The 25,398-nt window shown below is 41.4% G+C and overlaps 1 protein-coding gene across 1 annotated transcript; it reads left to right on the top strand.

Moving 5' to 3' along the window:
- The first annotated feature begins 2,316 nt into the window (after positions 1-2,316).
- LOC311019848 (ATP-binding cassette sub-family G member 4-like) lies at positions 2,317-23,541 on the top strand. The gene is made up of 15 exons (XM_084019459.1): positions 2,317-2,454; positions 10,028-10,281; positions 13,409-13,526; positions 13,919-14,051; positions 14,175-14,225; positions 15,056-15,201; positions 15,596-15,719; positions 19,559-19,673; positions 19,765-19,904; positions 20,153-20,251; positions 20,419-20,587; positions 20,695-20,795; positions 21,604-21,762; positions 21,848-21,966; positions 22,148-23,541. Exons 2-15 carry the CDS (start codon positions 10,041-10,043, stop codon positions 22,371-22,373), a joined length of 1,941 nt encoding a protein of 646 aa, XP_083875585.1. The 5' UTR covers positions 2,317-2,454; positions 10,028-10,040; the 3' UTR covers positions 22,374-23,541.
- Positions 23,542-25,398: the final 1,857 nt, after the last annotated feature.

The following is a 25,398-nucleotide window of genomic DNA, read 5'->3' as shown; positions in this document are numbered from 1 at the left end:
TTTTAAGTGTTTGTTACGAAACCACACTTGCTGTTACCACAGTAACCACTGGAGATGCTGGTGAGTCAACGAGGACAGCAATCCCAGGTATTATTATTACTTTAAAACAACCCATTTTTATATTTGTTGACAAATGCCCTCTTGTGTAAATAATGACGAAAACTAACTTAAGGGCATTTATGTGGTGCTGAAAAATCTCTTTGGGAGGAGGTCGGACCTTGTAATCTATGATGATTAGTTTGAGGTGGGAAGGCGGTGACAAACAATGTTGGCAACGAATCAGAAAACGATCATATGAATCTTTTTTCTAAGGTTTTGGGTGGGAGGGCTTGGTGAGAGCAGACGTTGTTCACATTCCCAGAGTTTGACTATACAGGGTTTCAGTTGACACACTCAACACAAACCTTTACTCAGTATCGAGACTTTTATTTTCCATCCAGTTTAAATCCCCATCTGTCACAGACTTCACTGTGCAACCGCTTTGAAGTGCCCCATCATCTGTTTGACACGATGAGTGTTCACTGGAGAATTCCCTCCTTCTGGCAAGTTTGGGGAAGTCAGAGATGGATGAGAGACAAGAAGGGGCGGCAGAGACAATAGTGTCTATCTGTACACGATATGTATGTTTACAAGTCGGAGCATGTCAAGGAGTTGTAGATTGAGACTCTGAGATATGCGGCCCTTGTTAACGAGTCGCGGCTTGTTGCCATATCTGTCACATCCCCAAAGACTCTGAGGAATTCATCAGTGTTTCCATCCTCCACAGGATGTGTCAGAAACACACGGGAACATGTGAATACACACAAGGAGACATGTATCTCTACAATATGATGTTTCTACTGAAGTCAAATTCTCTGTTAATGCATTCAATGAGTATCAATTAATAGGAAACCAATTCGAATTGATCGCCCATTTAAGGAGTTCTTTTCTTTTTTACCAGAGGGAAGTTTAATTTCAGTTTGATGGAAAGTCTTATATCACACACTTCAACCACATCTCATGATCTTTCTCAGTTGGCATTTCCTTAGTTGCAGTTGCTTGAATATACAAACGTAGCTCAGCTTTGGTACACATTATATCATTGGTGCTTCAATGTGATGACTGGGGATGTTGTCAGGATGTCGGTCTGTAACACAAACATCATCTCACAAATCTCAGTATTAAATGTCTGCAAAGTACAACAGTTTAAGCAAACTCCCCTCATTGCCAATTGGTAGCTCATTAAAGGACTAGTTAGCAGAGAATGCTCCTGTCTTCAACACACCTTCTGCGCATCAGTGTCTGCAAAGCTCAGTCTCCCTGTTTTAACCGCCGTTCACTGCCATTCATGTTGAAACGGTGTGTAAAAACACTTTACCAGACTTAAGTCTCTGGGTTTAGGTATATCAACCTTGTGAAAAGTGTTGCCTTGTTTATTTTATCTACAGTTACTGAATTACTAGAATAAAAGCCGCCCTCTAAGTTGTCAATCACAACAGAGCCAAGAGAGCTGTTGGGCTGAACGTTATTACGCCTGGAAAACTGAATGTCGTACTCAAATTTGAGCTAGAAGGAGGATTTGAATGACGCAGTGAGTTCTAGCGAACCTTGACAAACATTTTCAGGTACATTCTGTAACTTTTATTGAATATGGACAAAACGTAAACAGACAAACCATCTTTAAAAAAGAGTTTTATGTAGGCTAGGTGGCCGATGTTGTCGATGGACAATGAAATGTAGTACTAATAGTTCTAATCTGTGGTCGTGGCCGGACAGTAAAAACCCAGTCCAATCAAAAAAGTCGGGCCTGACCATCATCGCTTACTTCTTGATTGTGGTGCTCTGCTGCTCTCAGGCACTCATTTGGGGTTCTGGGTGAGCGGCTTTAAACAATCGGTCTGAGCGAAGGGGGCGGGACTTTTTCGGTTCGCTGATGCATTCAAAGTCAAAATCTCTGAGGTTTTTCCAAATGACCTTCTCTGCCTTTAATGTCAAACCAGTGAAATAATCAGAGACGGTGTGTGTGTGTGTGTGTGTGTGTGTGTGTGTGTGTGTGTGTGTGTGTGTGTGTGTGTGTGTGTGTGTGGGCTACTGCAGGTCAATTACATGATATAATTATAATAACAACAATAATCATACACTGCATTTAATTGTAGTCAATACGAGTCAACTAAATAAGTGATGGGAAATAAACGTCCGGGATACAGGTCATTAGAAATGTGGGTTACATAAACATAAGCCTACACCTGTCCCCCATGATAAAGATCATAACAGGAGAACTCCTGTGTCCCTCCTCCATCCAGCCCTCCTGTCCCGGTCCGCCCTCCCGGCTCTCGGCTCCGGCGTGCAGCGATGCTGGAGATGCGGCAGACTGGAACAGACACGGTTAGATGGTGAAGGCAGCAGCCGGGCTGGATAACATCATCCCGACAGACACCGCGGCGGGTAACGACAAGTCACTCTACAGCAGTCAATGTAAGCTTTCTTTTTTGCTCCTCTTCTTGCTCCATCAGGTCCTGATCAGTCGGACTTTTTACCTCTATGACTCATCCCTGTGTAGCGGACGTGTCACCGCCCCGCCGGTCCGTCCACTCGCACACATCCGTCTCATCACGCGTCCACGCGCTCCTTCTAACAAGCAGCCGATTATTACAGTAAATTTGTATGAAGTCAAGTCAAGGTATTATAACGGCGAGTGGAATTTGTGGGATTAAGCCACACACTTTAAATTAAACAACTGAACGTGTTCACGCTTTTATTATGTCATATTAACCCTTTATACACAATATTATTGGGACATGTCTGCAGTTATGTACCTATAATGTCACTTTAAAGGGTGAATTTGTGTGTCAAAAATATTTCAATTTGAGTTATTTTGCCCTGTATTTTTGGTATAGCACTAGAATTATAGCCCTTCTCTTCATGTATGCAACCATTCACGTTCGAATACTAAAGTAAATGTCTTAAGAAAATCTACAGGCACTGAAATGCTCCTGTTAAATGGTTTCTCTATTTCAATATTATTTCAATTTGAAAAGTTTGAAGTGGCAGTTGAAATACAGACCATAACTCGACGAATACAGTTTGAACCTGATATGTTGATATTTGAGAGTTTAAAAAAATCTGATAATGATTTATTGACCAATTTTATGAGTGTTTTAACAACAATGGTGACGTTTCAAAACATAATTTTGGCTTTTCAATATATTTGCAATAGCTGATGTATCGGTATGGCCAATTTATCTCTCTACTATAATATAAACTAAACTCTGACAGTTGTGTCCCGAAGCATTATGTTTTCAAGTTGTTCGTCTATAAATTCTTCAAATTTGGCACAAACATCCACTGGGACTAAAGGACAAACGGATTTTGAAGGTCCAAGATCAAAGTCGCTGTGACCTCACGTGTGTCCCGTCCTCGTGATTTCTCGTGATTTCGCCTTGAGCGAAGTTCTTCAAATTTGGCCCAAACATCCATTTGCACTCAAGGTTGATTAGAACTGCTGGTCACACTGAACTCACCAAACACGTTATTGGCCATAACTCAAAAATTCACGAGCTAATTATGACAATTTATCCCAAATGTCTGATTACGGTGAGATAGTTTGCTACCATACATTAGAAAATACTTCCCTTTTCCAGTCCAGCTCCTGTCTCATGAGTAAGAAGTGCTGCTGTAGCTTATGGAGCCTCTGTTGTAGCTTTAGGAATGTACGTGAGCTTGTAAGAATTTTTTTTTTTTCCCGTCAAAGCCTCTTCAGTGAATTAGCTCTCATTCTTATAAAGTCATGGGAGACCAGCACTGTTAACCTACTTCCATGGGTCTTAATATCCTTATGATCTGCCCTCCCATGTTATGTAAGAACAGCCAGCATTACTAGGAGGCTGCTGTTCACCGGCAGAACAATCAGACAGCGTGCGAGGGTTAAAGAGCTGTGTATGAAATGTGAGTTCAGCCTCAGAAAATGTAACATATTACAGGGTTTTTCCTGCAAGGAGGAAGTATTGGCCAATAACGGACTCAGTGCTTTTCACGGTATTTAATGTCAGTTTGGGCTGTTCAGCATCTCCACGTTCCTAACAGAGCAGTAGTGGCGTGCACTTTTAATGCTGGTTTTATGCAACAAAGCAGGATGTGCAATAAGCTGCCTCTCCTCTCCCTTAAACTCACTCAGGCTTGTATTTAAATAATTATTTGATGAGTTTTTTTTATTGAAAATTTACTCAAGCATGATAAACATTTTTGGTTATCACATGACTCATGCAAACAAGTTGCTGTGCAGGTAATGACAAAAACAGATGTACCACTAGGGGGCAGAAAGTATTGCATTGTTGTGCACTCGGAGAGTTTCCTGCATGATGTTCGTGAATCAGAAATGGGAGGAAAAAGAATGTTGTATCCATCTGTGGTCATCCAGAGCTAGACCAGGGTTCAAAGGTGCACATGACAAAGCCTCATGCTATGGATTCAACAAACTTGAAGCACATTTTTCTCACAAAGAAAACACACAAAATTTGCCTCGGAGCTCTACAGTAGCACCTCATATAAATACAGAGACCAGAAATGCAGAAATGTGTAGAAATCAGAGACTGTCTGTGTTACAAACAGCAACATCCCTGCTGTATTTATGTCTAGATTACCTTATTTGGAGTGTTGATGGAGCATCCACGATGTTAGCGTAGCCTAGCACCCATCAATCCAGACTCCATTCAGAAAACAAGCATTTTATTGGTTTGCTTGTTGTCTTACAGAAAGACCTAACAAAGCATGTCTTCAGGATTTTTACTCATCACCATCATTATGTTATTATTTCAGCATCCTTTTTATCCGTTTACTGCAATTAAATCACAGCTAAATCATTTATTTGGGCAGTTTTTTTTCCAGTGAATACTGCTGGCACAAACATGGGATTCTGGTAACACAGATTTACAATGATGTGAACATCCAGCATGTTGCATCACGTAGAGTTGGTACATTTTCAGGCAAATTTCACCTCGGGTTCATGTGCGACTGAGTCCCGAGGGAGAGAAAGAGACAGGCCCAGTTCTACGAGGCTGCAGAAGCACTGCACCTTCACTTTAATATTTTGCACCATCATTTGAAATTTGAATAAATAAATAATAAATGCCACTAGATGGCTGGTGCACAGACCTTTTATTCTGGGTCATGTTGGTACAGCAGCGTGCAAAACGGCTGAGTGAAGGTGAATATTGATCAGTAGCTGAGGTGATTGTTAAATACTCTCAGCCAGTCAAGCCACTCGTCTCATAGTTGGAAAAGAGGTTATGATGCGGCCTGGTAATCAGACGTTTCCTTCTCTGAAGCAGAATATCGACTCATTAGTCTGATGTGTGGAGAGGTCTGTAGTGTCCAATGAAGCCTGTTGAAGAAAGAAAAAGATGCCACTGTGTGATCTGATCTGTAAATGCAGCACGAACACGGGACAGCAGTAACTGTGCAGGAGGTATCCCAGCATGCAGCACAGTTGCACTGTTGGGTAGCATCTCTCTGTGGCATGCATTGTCAGAGTCTCGTCTACTTTCCCAGAATGTCAAAACATATTGCACCTAAAATAATGAATTCCCCCGTTTTTACGCATTCTGTCGCTGGTGCCAATAGCTGGTTTGGAATAAGTTTGTGTTGAAAGATGAATTTTTACTTTTAAGAACTTTACAAAAACACAGCTGTGTGATTGTTTAATTGAAGCTTCACACACACTATAATTAGCCCTGTGCTAAGCCAGTTTCCCCAGAGTGTACAGTTAAACAGGAGTCTGGTCCTACGTTATGACACATTTCACACACCCCCAAAAAAGGGTTAACATCTCTTCTATGAATAAAGGTCCCAAGCTACTATTTCAATATTCATCATCAAATAAAATCTCAAGAAGTCGCATCCCGTCAGCCACATAGAAATGTTAATGAACCACCATTTCCAAGCATGAATCTTTAATCCAGGTACAGGTCCTGGTCTGGACAGTTGCAGAATGTCTACAGAGCTGCACTGACACCGATCAAAGCACTACTTTCTGATCGCAAGGATGAAATACATAGAAACATAATTATACAAATTCTAAATTAAATTTGCCTTTCACAATGGCCATCAAATATAGATTTTTAATTTCATTATAAATGAAAATGGTCAAGAAGAGTTTGTTCATTTGTAAATAATGATAAATCTCCACTATTAAAAGCCAGTGTTAATTCATTGAGCCAAGGAAAAACACTTTCAGACAAATTTCAGTTAACAAATTAAGGGGTTCTGTCCCAGACATCCATCGCCCAGTCTAAAAAGTGAACCCGTGATTTAACTTATCTCTACTGGCCATCAGGGGTTGATATATAAAACATTATTTATGGTCAGGATGATAGTGACATGACATTTTCCTATCATTCCACGTCTAGATTAGACCAGGGCTCAGAGGTGCGAAGTGTGAAAAGCCTGAATTGTCAAGTTGTTAAACCAGAGTACATAAGCATGAATATGTGCGGTGCAAAAACATCTCTATACTAGACTTTTGTTGGAAGTTCATTCCAGTTAGACCAGGCGGTTGGTTTCCTCTCTTATCGTCACTTTGATGATTGAGCTGTGCTGAACCGACCACTTTATTTATTTAATGGGCCTTTAATCCAGCTGTATTTGAGGTATTAAGTCTTAGAGTCAGATAGAAACGTAACCGTGGTGGTGTAGATAATCTGGAGCGGTATGATCTCAGGTCACGGAGTTCTCTGCCTGTCTTCCCTCTCATCTTGAACAGTGTGGTCCCATCCAGGTTGAATCGTGACATGCATACGTAACGTGTCTCTCCCTTCTCCTGCCTCCCTCTTATCAGCACCGTTTGACACCCAGATAAGACTTTTCTTTGGCTTCTCCCTCCTGGTTGTCAGTGAACTGTGTCAGCGTGGAGGTCTGATCTGGGGGGCAAGTGAAGGAGCAGTCATTTCCCATACGTTAGCTTGGCTTGGTGCTTGGTAGTGTACCTGAGTCTGCAAATTTGTTCCCAAGCCGGTAACTCCAGGCCCCTCCTTCTCCGAGCAGATCAAGGGTAGAAAGGGAGGTTGATTTTAATCCCCAAGGGGATTAAGAACCCCATGAGTGATTAAATGAGACTTCTGTCTCAAAAAGGACAAATTACTGTACCACCTCAGACTTGGGAACCGTTTTTACAGTGGCCTGTGCTGAACAAAGTAGATTAGACGTATCTCCATTTCGATGATCAGTAATACCTCGCGATCACAGGGGAGATTGCATATTTCTGCTGCTTAAAGTCCTGCCAGGACCAAGAAAATGGATTTTGTCTGACGTTGATCATACCTAAGCGATCCTTTCCCAGGAACCGTATATACATTTCCACTGAATCTGGACTAATAATGAACCATCACAAGTCGACCCTGTCTCCTACAATATTGCCTTCACGAAACTACGTTTCCAGGGTTAATGATTATTTCCCAGATTACAACAAAATCACCTGATTATCTTTAGGCAGCAAAACTACTAATTTTATTAAAACCATCATAGTTTAGCTTTGATTTGAAACATAATCTAGGATAAATACGTTTCCCTTGAAAAGCTATTGACAATGCAGTTTTGGGGAGGTTCCTCTTCAGGAGACCAGGCTGCACCCGTCAGTGAAGAGAACGTACAAACAAGTGAAAGATCAGTGTCACGGACCAAATTAGTAGCTTTTTGCATTGGAAGTCCCCCAATAATGACCCTAAGCTCAACTCTGATATATGGTACCTTACTGAAGGACCAAGAAAGCCACAGAAACCACTATGATGTGATGGGATAGACGTTTCCTTACATTAACCTCATAAACCGTGCATGTATATGAGGTTATCTATCGATATTTTCTTGTTTGGTCTGTGAAATAACAAAAAAAAAAGAAAGTCCAAGGTGACATTTTTTCCAACTAATTGTCCTAAACCCCCAAATATTTGGATTGAGAGATAGACGCTTCATCAACATGATGTTTCTTCATGAGAACAATAAACTGTATGAAGACAGGAGTTCGACTCTGGTGGAAGAAAAGCCAGCAGATGGTTGTTGGACATTTAAATCACACACCTTCAGCATCCTGGAGGTGGTGGGTATTATACTATTGGGTCGTATTTAAAGAGCAACAACTCAGGACTGATATATTGTTGGCTGGATATGATGACATCAGAATTGTGAATGTGAGGACTTTGACCACATAAAGGGATTACAACAGGAAGAACTAGCAGAACAGGAATAAAGGCAGAACATTACATAACATTAATCAACGCCCCACGTGTTATATTTATTATTTGAACTGTGTCTCCAAAATGTTTACTGTCAAAGTAGTACATTTGATTTTCTTTCCATAACCTCTCCCCGCAAATAAACTATAGTGTTTTTATGGAACACAAGAAGTCAACGGTGACTTGAAGACAGGATTGTATTCATATGAGAAGTCTTCATACTGGTACTCGGTATCCGAATGTACTGAAATGTAACTACGCAGTCTGGAAAAAAGTATTATTGGTGCATCCCTGCACATATAGGACTGATTACACATATCTGCACAAGTGTTATTGATCTGTCTGTGCTTACCAAACACTCCGGCTCATCTATTGATCCATGTTTCTGCTCATCTTGGCTTATGGTCATCTTATTTCCGAATATTTGATTGATTTTTATTTTACTTTTATACTTCCTAAGAAAATTTTAAGTGATTCCAGTATGTTTTAGTGCCATTTTAAAGCTCTTAAGCACTTTTTGACAATGATCAGGAAAGAATTGTGAATTGCAATTATTTGGCAGGATAATCAAGACATGATCATTCCATATCGTTCCATGCGTAGTGAGGACATATCACTGCCACTGAAGCACATATGTGAAAATAAACCCTTACCTGACTTTGCTTCCATGCCGACACTGGGGAAATTGAGCTGTCAGGGTCTAGTGGAACTCAATTTTGACCCAAAAGTAGACGCAGGCAAAGAGTGGGAACAGTCCAATAAAAAAACAGGAGAACATCCAGGAGAAGAGTCGGGAACCCAGGGGACTGTTGGAAGACCATGAACTGAACAACCAGGATGAACTGACAAAGAGAAAACATACAGACTAAATACATCAGGAACTAATTGGGAAACAGGTGGGCAAACCTGAGGGCAGGCTGAAGGCTGATTGGAGGAAGACACAAGGAGACCGGGCAAGGCTGACGAGACTAATCAGACACAAGAACAACAGGAAGTAAAGCTAAGACGGGACAGAAACGACAAAATAAGGAGGAAATACACACGACAAAACACAAGATCATAACAGCAGCATTGTATTTGAGGATGGGGAAGCTGAGCTTTTTTTTTAGGTAGTAAACTGACATATTATTGAGAATCCAAACATAAAGATCCATTGATGTCATGTGTCCCATCGGATATTCTTTGGCAACTTTGTTGCCTTTAAACACAGTTCCATTCATCTGTAAACCTGTGTTAGAACTGAAGTCTGTTTTTATTGACCATATCCTTTTTATTTTCTGGTCTACACCATATTTGAGGTCAGTCAGTACAGATGATAACATATATATTCCTCCATAAAAAGAAAACAACAATAAGATAATAATCCTTTATTTACTTGCTTCCATACATCTAAAGGACCAACTTAATTCTTGTCAGGACATTTGATATAATTGAAGTAAAAAAGGTTGCCAAATGTTGTGAAATTTCTCTCCTTGTCAATCCAGAGATAATTTAATTATCCGTTTCCATTTGAGTGAGATTGATCTTCATGCCAGCAGTCTGATAAATTACTATGCTCCACACTGTTTTTTGCTGTCCATAATTCCTAGAAGTGCCATCAATTCATTCTCTCTGTGCATATTTTTCCTCTTCTGTTTCTGTTTTGGCATAAAGGTAAGCTGCTGAAAGCTCAGTGCCCTGCTGTTTTGTTGCTTGTTATTAAATTACCTCCAAATATGCAACACATCTCCCAGTGCCGTGTAAAATTAGACTGCAGATCATGAAGCTGGAACTGATTTTGCCTTTCTAACCTCCACTACCTTTGGTCTTTCTGTTTCCTCTCACAGAGAGAGAGCTGGTATGGACAATAAGGCGCTGGAACCCGATTCTGTGAGTATCCCCATAGAGGACGCCATCATGTGTAACGGAGGCGGCCCGCCTCAGCCGCAGGAAGGTTCCATGTTGACCCACCTGAAGAAGGTAGAGAACCACATCACTGAAGCACAGCGTTTCTCCCACCTACCCAAACGCTCAGCCGTGGACCTGGAGTTCAACGACCTGTCCTACACCATCCAGGAGGGACCGTGCTGGAGGAGGAGAGGTAACGCTCCGGTCCTCATACACACTGTGTGTAAAGTTAGTCGCATCTATTTAAACCACTCTGTAAAGGAGTGAAAGGTGCTAGGTGCCATGCAGGGCTTACATTCGCCAGTATATGCTGGCTTTTTGCCATTGACACACAGATTTCTGGGAGAGATTGCCAGCACAACTCCTGTGTCTAGTGTAGACCTGTGAGGGGAGTGGAGCCGTGAGTATTTCTGCTCCACTCTCCAACGCAAATCACTGACTGCTCGCTCCAAATAAAAAAAAGAAAGGTTTTTGAGGTCAGTGAAAATGTGTTTTTTGAAAGGCTAACTACCAACAAAAATGGATAATGTCAGAAATCACTCACTACTTCCTACACACATGTCCCATATAAAGGACTATGTAGAGGACTATATAGTGAGCTCATCAGCAAAAAGGCATTTTATGTGCTTCCTTACTGCTGTTGCACAATTGAAATGTGTCAGATCAATCCATAATAAATGTGGACGTAATGTGGAATGAATACATGTTGTAACCTATTTTGTTGAGCGGCCTCTTATCTACATGCTGTGAGTTAGTTTGCCTTGTATATGTTGAGGGCTTTTGTTGTGAAAGGTCACACCGAAAGGAGCAGTGTCGTTAAGGAGACAATATAGTGATTTTTACCAAATTAATAAATTCTATACCATCTGTATTGAGATGCTCTTCTCACATATTATGTGATGGCAAGATGGCATATAATTGCCATTCTTACATCAAAGTATTTTTCCAATACATTTTGACTTTTGGACTTTTGTTTTGTGTGCTTATCACTCATCACTTGCATAAAAGCAGTTCCTCTTAGCCTGACATGATCGAGATTAATCTGCAAGTCAGAAGTTTGAGTTTCAATCGTTTGCAAGAGTTTAAGAATAAACATGATGAGGCTTTTAAGGCGGAATAGTGAGTAGATGAGTTTCCATGTTCAGCGTAATGACTTTTGTCCCTGATGACTCTGTCAGTCCAACATTTAGAGCAGTGCAGTGCTTTTAATTTTTCTCAAAATGGGGACACTGTTTGGAGACGTGCTTGGAAGAGTAATGAATATGAGTTAGATGCCATAAACTGGTCTTGATCGATGCGCGTGTTGTTAAGTGTATACGGTGTGCTCGTGTTTGAGTATGTTTTCTGAGCTTTCCAGTAAGTGCTGCATCGTCTAAGGCAGTTTAGGTCATTAATAATGTAGTTGACTGGGCCAAAGGATAGAAGATGGGGAGGAGTGGAGAAGAAATGAGAGTAGTGAGTTGGCCGATCTCATCCATGGTTAGATTGCCAATTCCCTTATATATATTGTATGCATTCGCGATATCATTATTCCTGATTTAGGGTCGGCCTGGTGCTGGCGTCATAGCCTGCCCATTCTGAAGTAGTTTGCATTAGTAGTAGTCATAGTGTGATTTTGTGTTATTGTGGTTATTTAAATGCAATCTGTGGTTCTAATTTGTGGGCGAACAAGCGTTCTGTCATCCATTCACAGTCTCCGTCTTCCATAACCATCTCTGTCCGTCTGTCTGCTCACTAACCTGCTGTCACCAAGAAAAGGAGGGGAGGTGAAGTTAGGAAGGGGGAAAGGGAGCTTAAAAAGAAGGTCAAGTGAGGTAGGTGTGCTAGGATACATTCATTTAAATTCCTTTAAGACAGTGTAAACACCGTAGATGAATAAAAGATTAATAATATTTCACTTGTGAGTGATGTGCCGCTCAGCTCATTTTATTGAATTTCATGTGCTTGACTGTGTTTGAAGTGTCTTTTGAAAGGTCCCAGTACAGAACCTCTTTGACTGTGTTTGCACAGCCACAGCACAGATTATGTGTCACAGCACTGTGTCAATGAAGCAAATGATAAGTTTCTCAGGGTGTCAACCTATAAGAATGTTTCAACATTATACTTTTACCTCTTAGATATGTTTTAATCCATAACTCTATATTAAATATAGAATAAAATGGTTTTAATTTGGCCCAAATAATAGCATTTTCTGGTTATGAACTTTCTGGCTTTCTCCGTCTCTTTTACAAGTTGATTTGAATTCAGTGATTATTGTCTATTAACGGAAAGTGAAAAGGTTATTCCTGGAGGAAAGATTGCTACTTGTGAAACAATACAAACAGTACATGTCATCTCTCAAATGCAACTCCATTCTCACGTCTCAAGCAGGCGGCAACCTCCGGTTCTGAAAAGTGAAGCCAAGCCTGAGCTGCCTAAACTTGCATTCCGTCTCTTGGCCATCAGTGGGCGACTCCTCTAGTTGTAAAAAGAAGTCTGAGAAAATGACCCTACATTTGTCTTGATTTATTGTCTCAGCAAACATTGTAAACATGAGTTAAATACTCACAAGGTGGATAATCACAGTTTCCTAATAAGGAGTTTGGGGGTTCGGCCTGGGAACCACACAAATCTGTGAGCTCAGTTGTCATTTGCTCTGGCAGATGCATCAAGTTTCAAGAGAAAGATTTCCACCAACTTGAGATCTGCCAGTCAATCACAACTGTTTATAAATTATGGGGCTTGTTTGAGATGAATCTAAAGCTGTTGAGGCATTTAAAAAAAAAACTGATCAAAACTGATGTGGAAATTTGGGTCCTAGCCATTATCTTAGCGTAGCATGACATCGCCAGACCAAACTGCAAATGCATCTGCAAATAAAACAGGCTCAAGTTTTATGAAGGACCGAGGTAAATGCAGGTTAAATAAAAGAGCGTTGCTCAATGATTTCAGATTGGGTCTTTTTTGGGGGTTCATTGAAAAAAATGTGTTTGATATTAAACAGCACAATGTAGTTGTTGTTTTTGTGCAACTACTTACAACACGTTGGAAGCTCATGCAGGTAAGTGCTCAGTGCTAATGCTGTTAGACTTAAGTGGAACATTTGATACTGTACAACATGGTATCACACTCCCAGACTAAAGCAACGGGTTAGCGTGTGGTTCCTGCTGTTTCACTCATTATAGAAAGTCTCCATCTGGCTAAACACCCTCCACAAGTGCAGAGGGAGTCATCTGGCAACATCACACTGACAAGCAAGTGAGCAAGTCACGCTTAGTAGTAGTTCCTTGTTATTGTTGATAAGTGGGCGGTGCCATCAATGCCCTCTTTGTCGTTCGCAGGTTTCAAAGCCTTACTGAAGTGTCTGTCTGGAAGGTTCTGCAGTCGAGAACTGATAGGAATCATGGGGCCCTCGGGGGCTGGGAAGTCCACCTTAATGCACATCCTGGCTGGATACAGGTAAATGAAATGCTGTGTTCACAAAAAAAGGAAAGGCCAAGTCGATGCACAACGGGAATGAAGCAGATAAGCTAAATTAATGCGTAAGCCTATCAGCATTGAGATTCTCGTCCTGACGTTGCTGAATCAGAAATGGAGGAGATTAATGTTCTCTCCTGGGTCTGTGGTCCCCCAGAGGTCTAGGATAGCTCTTATTAGTCCAGAGTCCAGACCAGACTATGTGGAGAAACCAGAGACTGTCTATGGTGCAAACAACACTGCTGCTGTATTTATTCCTAGATGACCTTATTTGGAGTGTTGGTGGAACAGCTACAATGTTAGCATAGCCTAGCACCCATCAACCAGACTGTGTGTGTGTGTGTGTGTGTGTGTGTGTGTCCTCCCGGCTGCAGGGAAACAGGGATGAAGGGTCAGATCCTGGTGAATGGGAAACCCAGGGACCTGAGAACATTCAGGAAAATGTCCTGCTACATCATGCAGGAAGACATGCTGCTGCCACACCTCACTGCACGAGAAGCCATGATGGTGAGCCGTCAACGTGTGTTTTCATTTAGAAACTGTGTGGCAATGAGGATATTTACAATCTGGTTAAACCCTTAGTGAAGACTGTTGACATAATTAATGAGATTTTCCTCTTCTTGGCTGCAGGTTTCAGCCAACTTAAAGCTGAATGAATCTATGGATGTGAAGAAAGAACTGGTGAGCTATACAAATACACATTTACTAGATTAACATACAGGAAAGGTCATATTTACCCTTGAATACTGGATCCTGACTTTTAACATGCATAATTAATAGGAAATTCATATTTTGACACGCATACAGTGGCGCAAATCTATATGGGATACCGGGGGGGGGGGGGGGGCGCTTAAGCAATGGTGAAAAAAAATCATTGATTCACAATTTCTGAAATTATAACAATCGTTAGCCACATTGGATTCATCATTCATTTGTATCACTATGATTATTTTCTTTAGATATTTAAATATAAAACAGACAAAAATGTATATATAATAATGACCTCTGTTTTTTTTATTTTATAAATTTAAAAACATATTTTAATATATTCATAGTTTTTATCTTATCCACATCTCGGGCACTAGCCGGTGCACCCTTTTCCTCTGCCCCTTGGTCCCTACAGACACACTTTGCTGCTCTATTCAGATTAAATATATTATTATATATAGTCATAGATTTGTCTCAGTGGCTCTGCTCTTGTCCATCTTTTGTCCGTTGGCGCAATGCATGATGGGATATAATGCTCAGTTAGTGACCATCGGTTTTACCCTTCTTTTCCAAGTGAATTGTGGGATACTTTGAGTCCACTAGGGTGTAATAATTCTCCCTAAACAGCGTTACAACATGGTTGTGAACGATTTGAAGCCTATATGAAGCACAATTCCAAAAACCCACATAGAAGCATTTTTATATTTATGTCGGGATCACTTATAAGCCACATTTGTGTGGGTTTGGATGTAATATTTGCACATGGACAGCGTGTGGATCTCTCTCTGACTTTGTCTGTCCAGGTGAATGAGATTCTGACGGCACTGGGGCTCCTCGACTGTGCTCACACTAGGACCAGCTCGCTGTCTGGTGGTCAGTGTAAACGGCTGGCCATCGCCCTCGAACTGGTCAACAACCCTCCCGTCATGTTCTTCGATGAACCCACCAGGTGAGACACCGACACAAAGTGTTAAGTAGTGGGCAAAGCTGAGCTTGCTGTTGTTTCCAGTCTTTATGCTGAGCTTGCTGCTGGCTGGTATACAACTGTGAGTGGTATCGATCTTCAATCCTGGCAAGAAAGCAAATAAGCTTATTTCTTAAAAAGCCAAACATTTCCTTTAAGGGAACAACCAGTGATGATACATTATATTTTAATAAAATGGGAATAGGACCCTGATGAGCATGAAGTTCCTTAGGTTTCACTGCAAGAATGTCTTGAAAGTACTTTTACTGTAAAAAAATTACATCAATACTTTGGGTTCATTGTCATAAAAGCTTGTTCCTTACTAGCTTACCTTCAGATCCTGTATGTCTCTCTGTCTCTGTCTCTGTCTCTCTCTCAGTGGGTTAGACAGTGTGTCCTGCTACCAGGTTGTCTCACTAATGCGCTCTCTGGCTCTGGGAGGACGGACCATCATCTGCACCATCCACCAACCGAGTGCCAAACTGTTTGAGATGTTTGACAAGGTACAATTCTGTCAATGACTGTGGAGATGAACGGGGGGCTGTGGTGAATGCATGTCAATGCCGTAACGTGGAGCTGTGAAGTCAGGACTCGTGTCGGTCCGTCTGTATGCTGGCTCACTGAATGCCGATCCAGGGTGCACCCTGGACCGGTCGTCAGACTCTCACAGGACAGCAATTTAGAGTCACCAATGAACCTGAGCCAAGCATTCTGATCCGGCATGTTTCGGGCATAGCCTTTGGGTGGGCTCAGCCCTCAGGAAGCAGCCGACATCCGCTCTTGACAAGGAATTAGGAGGCTGATTATGTGGAACAATGTTTTTATCCGTCTCAGGTCTTTACTAAGGCCGTCCAGATGGTTACAAATACACTCAACAAAAATATAAACGCAACACTTTTGTTTTTGCTCCCATTTTTCATGAGATGGACTTAAAGATCTAAAATTCATTCCAGATACACAATATTACCATTTCTCTCAAACATTGTTCACAAATCTGTCTAAATGTGTGATAGTGAGCACTTCTGCTTTGCTGAGATAATCCATCCCACCTCACAGGTGTGCCACATCAAGATGCTGATCTGACATCATGATTAGTGCACAGGTGTACCTTATACTGCCCACAATAAAAGGCCACTCTGAAATGTGCAGTTTTGTCTCACAGCAAAATGCCACAGATGCCACAAGCATTGAGGGAGCGTGCAATTGGCATGCTGACAGCAGGAATGTCAACCAGATCTGTTGCTCGTGCATTGAATGTTCATTTCTCCACCATAAGCCGTCTCCAAAGGCGTTTCAGAGAATATGGCAGTACATCCAACCGGCCTCACAACCGCAGACCACGTGTAACCACACCAGCCCAGGACCTCCACATCCAGCAGGTTCACCTCCAAGATCGTCTGAGACCAGCCACTCAGACAGCTGCTGAAACAATTGGTTTGCATAACCAAACAATTTCTGCACAAACTGTCAGAAACCGTCTCAGGGAAGCTCAACTGCATGCTCGTCGTCCTCATCGGGGTCTTGACCTGACTCCAGCTCGTCGCCGTAACAGACTTGAGTGGGCAAATGCTCACATTCGATGGCGTCTGGCACGTTGGAGAGGTGTTCTCTTCACGGATGAATCTCGGTTTACATTGTTCAGGGCAGATGGCAGACAGCGTGTGTGGCGTCGTGTGGGTGAGCGCTTTGCTGATGTCAATGTTGTGGATCGAGTGGCCCATGGTGGTGGTGGGGTTATGGTATGGGCAGGCATCTGTTATGGACGAAGAACACAGGTGCATTTTATTGATGGCATTTTGAATGCACAGAGATACCGTGATGAGATCCTGAGGCCCATTGTTGTGCCATACATCCATGAACATCACCTCATGTTTCAGCAAGATAATGCACGGCCCCATGTTGCAAGGATCTGTACACAATTCTTGGAAGCTGAAAATGTCCCAGTTCTTGCATGGCCAGCATACTCACCGGACATGTCACCCATTGAGCATGTTTGGGATGTGCTTGACCTGCGTATACGACAGCGTGTACCAGTTCCCACTAATATCCAGCAACTTCGCACAGCCATTGAAGAGGAGTGGACCAACATTCCACAGGCCACAATTGACAATCTGATAAACTCTATGCGAAGAAGATGTGTTGCACTGCATGAGGCAAATGGTGCTCACACCAGATACTGACTGGTTCTGAGTCCCCAGACCCCCAATAAAGCAAAAAAATGCACATTTCAGGGTGGCCTTTTATTGTGGACAGTCTAAGGCACACCTGTGCACTAATCATGATGTCAGATCAGCATCTTGATGTGGCACACCTGTGAGGTGGGATGGATTATCTCAGCAAAGCAGAAGTGCTCACTATCACACATTTAGACTGATTTGTGAACAATGTTTGAGAGAAATGGTAATATTGTGTATCTGGAATGAATTTTAGATCTTTAAGTCCATCTCATGAAAAATGGGAGCAAAAACAAAAGTGTTGCGTTTATATTTTTGTTGAGTGTATGTATAAGGCCTGACAAAATTAAACAGTCGTACTTATTGATGAGTTATTCAGTGGAAAAGCACTCATACTTCAAAAAACTTCTTTAAAAGAACTTCAGCTTTAAAGAAGCACTGAATATAATGTACTTTCTTTTTATAGGTAATTAGTGAGGTGGTTAACAATAAATGCCCTTTTCTCACCTGCTTCTTCCAGGTCTTGCACCATCTGTCTTTCCTCTCTCTCTCTCCATCCTCCTCTCTCCCTCTTCACATACAAACAAACGTTTTGTAAGGAAGTAGTTATAAACCTTTATAATTATACATAATACATAAAGCAAACAAGCCCAGTTGGCCACTTCCTGGGGTAAATACAGCAAATGTAGGCCTTCATTATAACCTGTCAATGTGCGGTGGGCACACATCGCCGAGGAGTTTTTTTTTTAATTATCCCGGTAATTTGTCTGCGTGAGAAACACTAGATGTGGCGTGTGCTGCTTTGCCCTCTGACAATGTCAACAGACTGGTCTGTCTCAGTAACGGGCTGAATGTAAAGGAGGACTACGCTGACTTGTTGTTCTATGGAGTGAAAAGGATTTATCATTCTGACTTCACAGCAGAATATTTCCTTGTTCTTTTTTCCATATTTGCTTGTTCTATTGTGGACCTTTTTGAAATGTTCTGTTCTGCATATCAGAAATATGCCTTTTTCAAGCTGACAGTCAATTTTGATGGTTTGATGGTTTCTTTGGAAATCTGTAGGCTAGATCACATGAGAGAATCTGGGCTTAAAGTTAAAAAAGCTGAAATTTAATAGACATCTGACAGATTATGTCAAGGTCCTAAAATGAAGTTAGTGTTACAACACTGCTCATATTATTCAGCTGCACTGCAGGTTATCTGCCCTCAGTGCCCTGCCTCTCGGAACAGCGTCGTCTTGTGCTCCTGGGATGCCGCTGCATTTTTTGTTTTGTAAAACACAGAGACCCCCACCCACCAATCAGAGACAAGAGATGTATGCATGGAGGTTGTTGTACGGAAGAGGATTAGGGCCATATGTGAATTTTGTTTTTGAGTTCTGACTTTAAAGTCAGAATTCTGAGATTAAAGTCAGAATTCTGACTTTATTCTCAGAATTCTGAGATTCTGACTTTATTCTCAGAATTCTGACTTTAATCTCAGAATTCTGAGAATGAAGTCAGAATTCTGAAAATAAAGTCGGAATTCTGAGAATAAAGTCAGAATTCTGAGATTAAAGTCAGAATTCTGAAAATAAAGTCAGAATTCTGAGAATAAAGTCAGAATTCTGACTTTATTCTCAGAATTCTGAGATTCTGACTTCATTCTCAGAATTCTGAGAAAAAAAGTCAGAATTCTGAGAATAGTCAGTATTCTGAGATTAAAGTCAGAATTCTGAGATTAAAGTCAGAATTCTGAGAATAAAGTCAGAATCTCAGAATTCTGACTTTAATCTCAGAATTCTGAGATTAAAGTCAGAATTCTGAGAATAAAGTTAGAATTCTGAGATTAAAGTCAGAATTCTGAGATTCTGACTTTATTCTCAGAATTCTGAGATTAAAGTCAGAATTCTGAGAATAAAGTTAGAATTCTGAGATTAAAGTCAGAATTCTGACTTTATTCTCAGAATTCTGATTTTAAAGTCAAAACTAAAAAAAAATTCACGTGGCCCTAATCCTCTTCCGTACAGGTTTGCGGGGGAAAAAAAGGATAAACGATTTGAGGAGTAAACGATAGGATGGGCTAAGGCAAATTTTGGGTGGGCTAGCCTCACCACTGGGCATAGCACTAGTAATCAATAACACTTTGAAAGGTAATTTAAGTTGAATAATTTTGTTCCTCTGCAGCTTTACATTCTCAGTCAGGGACAGTGTATCTACAAAGGCACGGTCCCTTACCTCATCCCCTACCTGAAGACCCTGGGCCTGTATTGTCCTACCTACCACAACCCTGCAGACTTCAGTAGGTCTACATCTCATTTATTCATTGAGCTGTGAATGACTGTAATTATTTCATGTATACAAACATCTTTCTTCCCTTGCCTCTGGTGAAGTCATCGAAGTGGCTTCAGGGGAGTATGGAGACTTGAACCCGGTGCTGTTTGAGGCCGTCCAAGGTGGAATGTGTGCAATAGAGGAGAAGAAGAACCAATGTGATAACGGCCCATCAGTATGTTCGACAAAGTGCCCGAAGGTATCTAGTAGATGATGTAACAAGTACATTTGAAAATATGCGCTTAGATAAAAATGATACAAACTGCAGTTTAAATCAATATATTTTTAAAAATAAATGTCAGATTATTATTTATCAACAAATCTGTTAATCCATTTTAACAGTAGAATGTGTTTTTACTGACTTACTTTGCTTACTTTTGTAACGTGGGATGTAATTATAGACACATTTCTCCATGTAATGAGATTATCTGCTTCCATTTCCACCAGGATGACGGACACATAGAGAGCCATACTTTCGCCACGAGCACACTAACACAATTCTGTATCCTCTTCAAGAGGACCTTCATAACTATATGTCGAGACCAGGTGGGTCACCACATTTCTTCAATAATACTGTCTAAATATTTTTACTGTGCCCTGGTTCCAAATACATGGAAAAGCTAAAGTGTCTATTGAGATGAAGGTATTTTAAAAATAAAAAGATGCTACGTCAAACAATCAATCTATTTATTTGATCCTGCTGTTGTCCTCAGGTTCTGACCCACCTCAGACTGATCTCCCACATCGCCATAGGTGTGCTAATAGGCTTGCTCTACCTGAACATCGGCAACGATGCCAGCAAGGTCTTCAACAACACCGGGTTCCTCTTCTTCTCAATGCTCTTCCTTATGTTTGGAGCGCTCATGCCGACTGTGTTGACCTGTGAGTTTGATGAAGAGAGGAGGGAATTGACTCAAATGTACAAGTCCAATTTCAAAATTCCATATAATGTGAATTAATATTATGATGCATGTGAATCACCCTGTTAGTTCCTCTGGAGATGTCTGTGTTCCTGCGGGAGCATCTTAACTACTGGTACAGCCTGAAAGCCTACTACCTGGCAAAGACCATGGCTGACATCCCTTTCCAGGTGAGCTGGCAGTGTTGGTGTTGGAGGGCTGGGCAGCCTCACTGAGGCAAACTACAGCGCACCCCAGTGTTAGTTGGAGGTACTACCTGGTTGTTGCAGTGGATTACACCCTGCAGGGTTTTACCTCTCTTGAGTGGCAGTTAGTTCAAGGTGTTGTACATTATTCTACATTATTCAGAGGCTGGTTAAAGTGAAAGTTAAGGTATATTTTCCATATGCTAATATAATCAAATGTGTTGCATGCTGTTTTTCATGTTCCAGTATTTGGATTGTTTGTGTGGTATATACTATGCTTGAGAAGAGTAGAAGAGGAAGACAGAAAATCTTGCTTGGAACCTCAACCGAACCCTACAATCATTATTATCTGCTACCTTTGTGGTTCCCAAAGTGGGTGTCAAACCAAATAGCAAATGCAATTATTACATTTTCAAGGCATTTTTTTGCCATTTTCAATAGCAGCCTTGACAGAAAGTCCCAAATCTGCTTTTTGGTCTTCGACTCAAACAAGCCCCCCCCCCCCCCCATATTAGATAAATGGTTGTGATCAAGCTGCTGAATATCAGTCCAAAGCAGAAGGGCAACCAAATGCATCTGCCAGAGAAAATACAACATGAGCTCCCAGATTTGTTTGGTCCCCAGGTAACCCTGGATAACCCTTCTAACCCCTTGGTGTAAATGCAGACATACTCTCTGCGTTTGGTTGTGGGTCCGGCTTTAGAATCGTTTCCACGGTTACAGTAGATAAAAGTGTTATTTTGGGGTGAGCTGTTCCTCCACTGAATCAAGGTTAATGAAGGTGTTTTTCCAGGTGATCTGCCCCATCCTTTACTGCAGCATAGTGTACTGGATGACAGAGCAGCCTCCCGAGGCCAGCCGCTACCTGCTGTTCCTAGCCCTGTCCACCTGCACTGCCCTGGTAGCCCAGTCCCTCGGTCTTCTGGTCGGGGCCGCCTCCTCCTCGCTACAGGTGCTGCATGTTTCCATTGGCAAATTAGGATCATTACGCTCAAGTAATACATAAGTGAGAATATGTCCTCTGGATCCTTAAACAGGTGGCCACGTTTGTCGGACCCGTCACAGCGATCCCAGTGCTGCTTTTCTCTGGATTCTTTGTCAACTTTGACACAATCCCCAAGTATCTGCAGTGGAGCTCCTATGTGTCATACGTCAGGTGTGTACAGTATCTTGCGTTAGCGTTGGGACCCGTTGTTCGGTTGGTCTAGTCAGAGGAAAATATAATATAAAGTATATCCTTTTAGTGGAGTTGAAGAATTTGGAGCTATTTCATCGGGAGAGGATTTGCTCAACTACTTGAGAAGAAGAATTGATGTCAGCGTTTGCATCTCTTACAGGTACGGCTTTGAAGGGGTGATCCTGTCCATCTACGGGATGAACCGCTCAGAGCTGGAGTGTCCGGGGAAGGTGTGTAAGTTCCAAAAGCCCGAGGAAGTCCTCCAGTTATTGGATGTGGAAGATGCAAAGCTTTACATAGATTTCATTGTCCTGGGCATTTTCTTCTTCATTCTACGGCTGGCCACCTACCTTGTCGTCCGCTACAAGGTCAAATCTCAGCGATAGGGGATTTCGCTACACTCGCCTTCCAAATCTCAAGGTCCTCCATAATGTCTTTTCTGTGCACAGAAAACAAACCTCTCCTGTGGGAATTTGTTTCATTTCATTGTAAGCATTGCTGCTAAAAGGGCTGAACGTAGATTCAGACTTTTTTTTTTCTACAGCCAACAACTGTGCAGTGACTGATGATGCAGAGCAGTGAAGAGTCATCTTATGAATTAACATAAACCTGTTTTACCTCAGACATCAGGACTCATCTCCGGTGCACAAAGCTAGATCAGCAGTGAGGGCAGTGATTCAGCAGCAACTGTACGTTTCATATTCCTGCAAGACAGGAATGTTTTGAAGACGAGGTGGATGTGATACTGTCGCTCTCATTGGAGTGGACATGCATGTTTATTTTACCATACTGTCAGTGGTGGAGTTCGGACCTTGGTCCACAAAACTGCCCCTTTGAGAAAAGTAAATACAGAGTGTTAACATTGCTCTAATAGTCGAAACGAAATACAAATGGTTGCACTGGATAATTGATGTATTGTGCCTAAAAGAGCGAACTGGAAGAAAGCAGTTTGTTTGGGTCAGATTTTGTTCTTTATTTTCCCAAAACATTTACTTCCTGTGTATTCAAATAAAATCATTGTTTGAGCTAGATTGTTTTCTAACATGTTGATAGTTGTAAATTAAGCTTTATCAAGATTGTTGACTGAAATTTGGTATTTTTTGTACTTCCATAATATAGTCGGAAATCTTAAAAAAAAAAAAAAAAAAAAAAAGTTAAGCCTTAATCATTTTATACTGTATTCACTTTAGTGTTTTATGCAATGATATAGATGTATTTGAGCTAAATATATTAACTACTTATTATTATTCTTTTGTGTCTACATACATCACGTGATGACAACATGCTCATGCAATCATCTTTGGTGCTATCTGAAGTTTCATGTTTTATTTGAATTACATGTAAAAAAAAAAAAAAAAAAGATGATGCATCTGGATTGCACATTACAGAAATACTGAGCACTTGGAGAACAACCAAAGAAAATTATTGTAACTGGAAGTATGCTCACATTTTATTTACATTGTTTTGACTGTCTTTCTGTTTTCGTTGTTGTTGGACAGATTTTGGCGAACTTTCAGCTTAACTGTACAGCTATGTAAAGTATCTGAAATTCCAATAAACACTGATCTAACTAGTTCAATTACATATCTCAGTGTATTTGTGTTCAGGATATATGCTATATCATCTCCTCCCCCTAGGGGGACGTTCCCAGAATCCCTCCACAGGGAGCATCCTGAAGGAATCAGGCACCAGAACCATCTCAGCAGGCTGATGAGAGACCTGTGGTTCTACTCCCACGAGTCTGAGCGCTTCACACTATCAGGAAGGCTGAAGCTCAGAGAAGAACAATCTGATTTGTATGTGTGCAGGAGAGACAATTTAAGGGTCCACTGACCTGCATTGAAGTACTCACCTGTCATGTCCTGCAGCAGCTTCTCCTGCAGACAAGTGTGTTGTTCTGCTTCACATCGAATGACAGCTGGCCACTGGGAGACTGGGCTGTCACTGGGCTGAACGCCACAGTGTAGTAAAGCCAGAGCCTGAAGAGCAGGAATCTTGGTCAGGAAGAGAAGGCAGAGGCGTTTAAATTAAGAGGGATGGTCAGATTGAATCCAGCAGCTCAGGGAAGACCTGAAGTCACGCTTCAGTACCAGAAGGAAGGGGAGGTTGAGAAGGCCGGCCTAGGAGATCTTGGGGTCATCCTCAGGAAGGAGACACTACAGAGGGCAGAGAGCCACAGGAGAAGATGGAGGGAGAGGGCAAGGGAGAGAGATGCCAACCCCTTCATGACCAAGCAGTTCCTTGATCAAAAGAGGACTGGCTGCTTGTTCTGCTCCAGAGATGCCATCAATGACCATCTCAAGGCCACATACAGCAGCACCAGGAGAGACCAACCACTGGGCCCACTTGATTCACTGATACCACCAGAGTCATGGGTAGTCCAAATATGGTCTGGTTGCAAAAATCCAAGATGGCGACGGCCAAAATTCTGAACTGGAGGCTTCAAAACTGAAGTCTACAAACCAATAGGGCTAATATGGGGCCAACATGGCTGTAGTATTGACAGCTGATAAACAGGATCTCACCACCTCTGATAGAACAGCTTACATTACTTGAGTGCACCTTTGAAAATATTTCCCCTGTAAAAAGAAAAGTCCAGATAATTTGAGGTTTAAGCTTGAGTTGTAACATGAACGCTGGTTTGGGTTATTATCACGCAGGTTCAAACATTGTGGAGAGCAAAACATTTTATTACTAACACTGGAATAGTTCAATTTGTATATTATTATACAGGAACTAACTGCTTTACAAAAACAAAAATGATACAATATCACATGTATGTACAGTGTAGTAAATATACCATCTCAAATTGTACACAAAGTATTTACAATTATCACACATACTGCAATAAAACAAAACTCAGACTATTACTCTACAGACATTAGATTTTGCATAACATCAAATAAAACATGCCATATTTTGAGGTTTTTCATCTTTACAAACCCATGACCGTTTTTAAATTAGTGCAAGTCAACCACTTGTTTAAGAGGTTATGGATCCATAATCCTTAATATTTCCATTCACACACAAGTCAAACTAAAACCTGGAACGATGGCAATGTGCTAACGCGGTGCTCAAATCAACGTAGCCTTGGATTTTTCCTGGTTGTGTCTCGTTAAAGGTACAGTCTCCGATTCTTCATTTGTGGGTTCATTTTAGAAGGAAGTCAGGGAGAGTAGCTTTAACAGTTGGACAGTGAAAACTGGTGAGCAGAACGATGGATCGAGTTATACGATGACACATTTCTCTGGAGTCTGACACTGAAATCTGAATAAATATGTACCTTTAAAACTCCTGATTTTACATCCTAAATGTCTGAAGCACAGATGTTGGCGGATACATCACCGCTCCAAACATCCTGTGTCAGAAAAAGTGTCTTTAACAAGTTAAAGGTGATGAAACCCCATGCTC

Source organism: Eutrigla gurnardus (assembly GCF_963514095.1).
Source record: "Eutrigla gurnardus genome assembly, chromosome: 10".
Lineage (NCBI taxonomy): Eukaryota > Metazoa > Chordata > Actinopteri > Perciformes > Triglidae > Eutrigla > Eutrigla gurnardus.
This window is presented reverse-complemented; position numbering and strand designations above follow the sequence as displayed.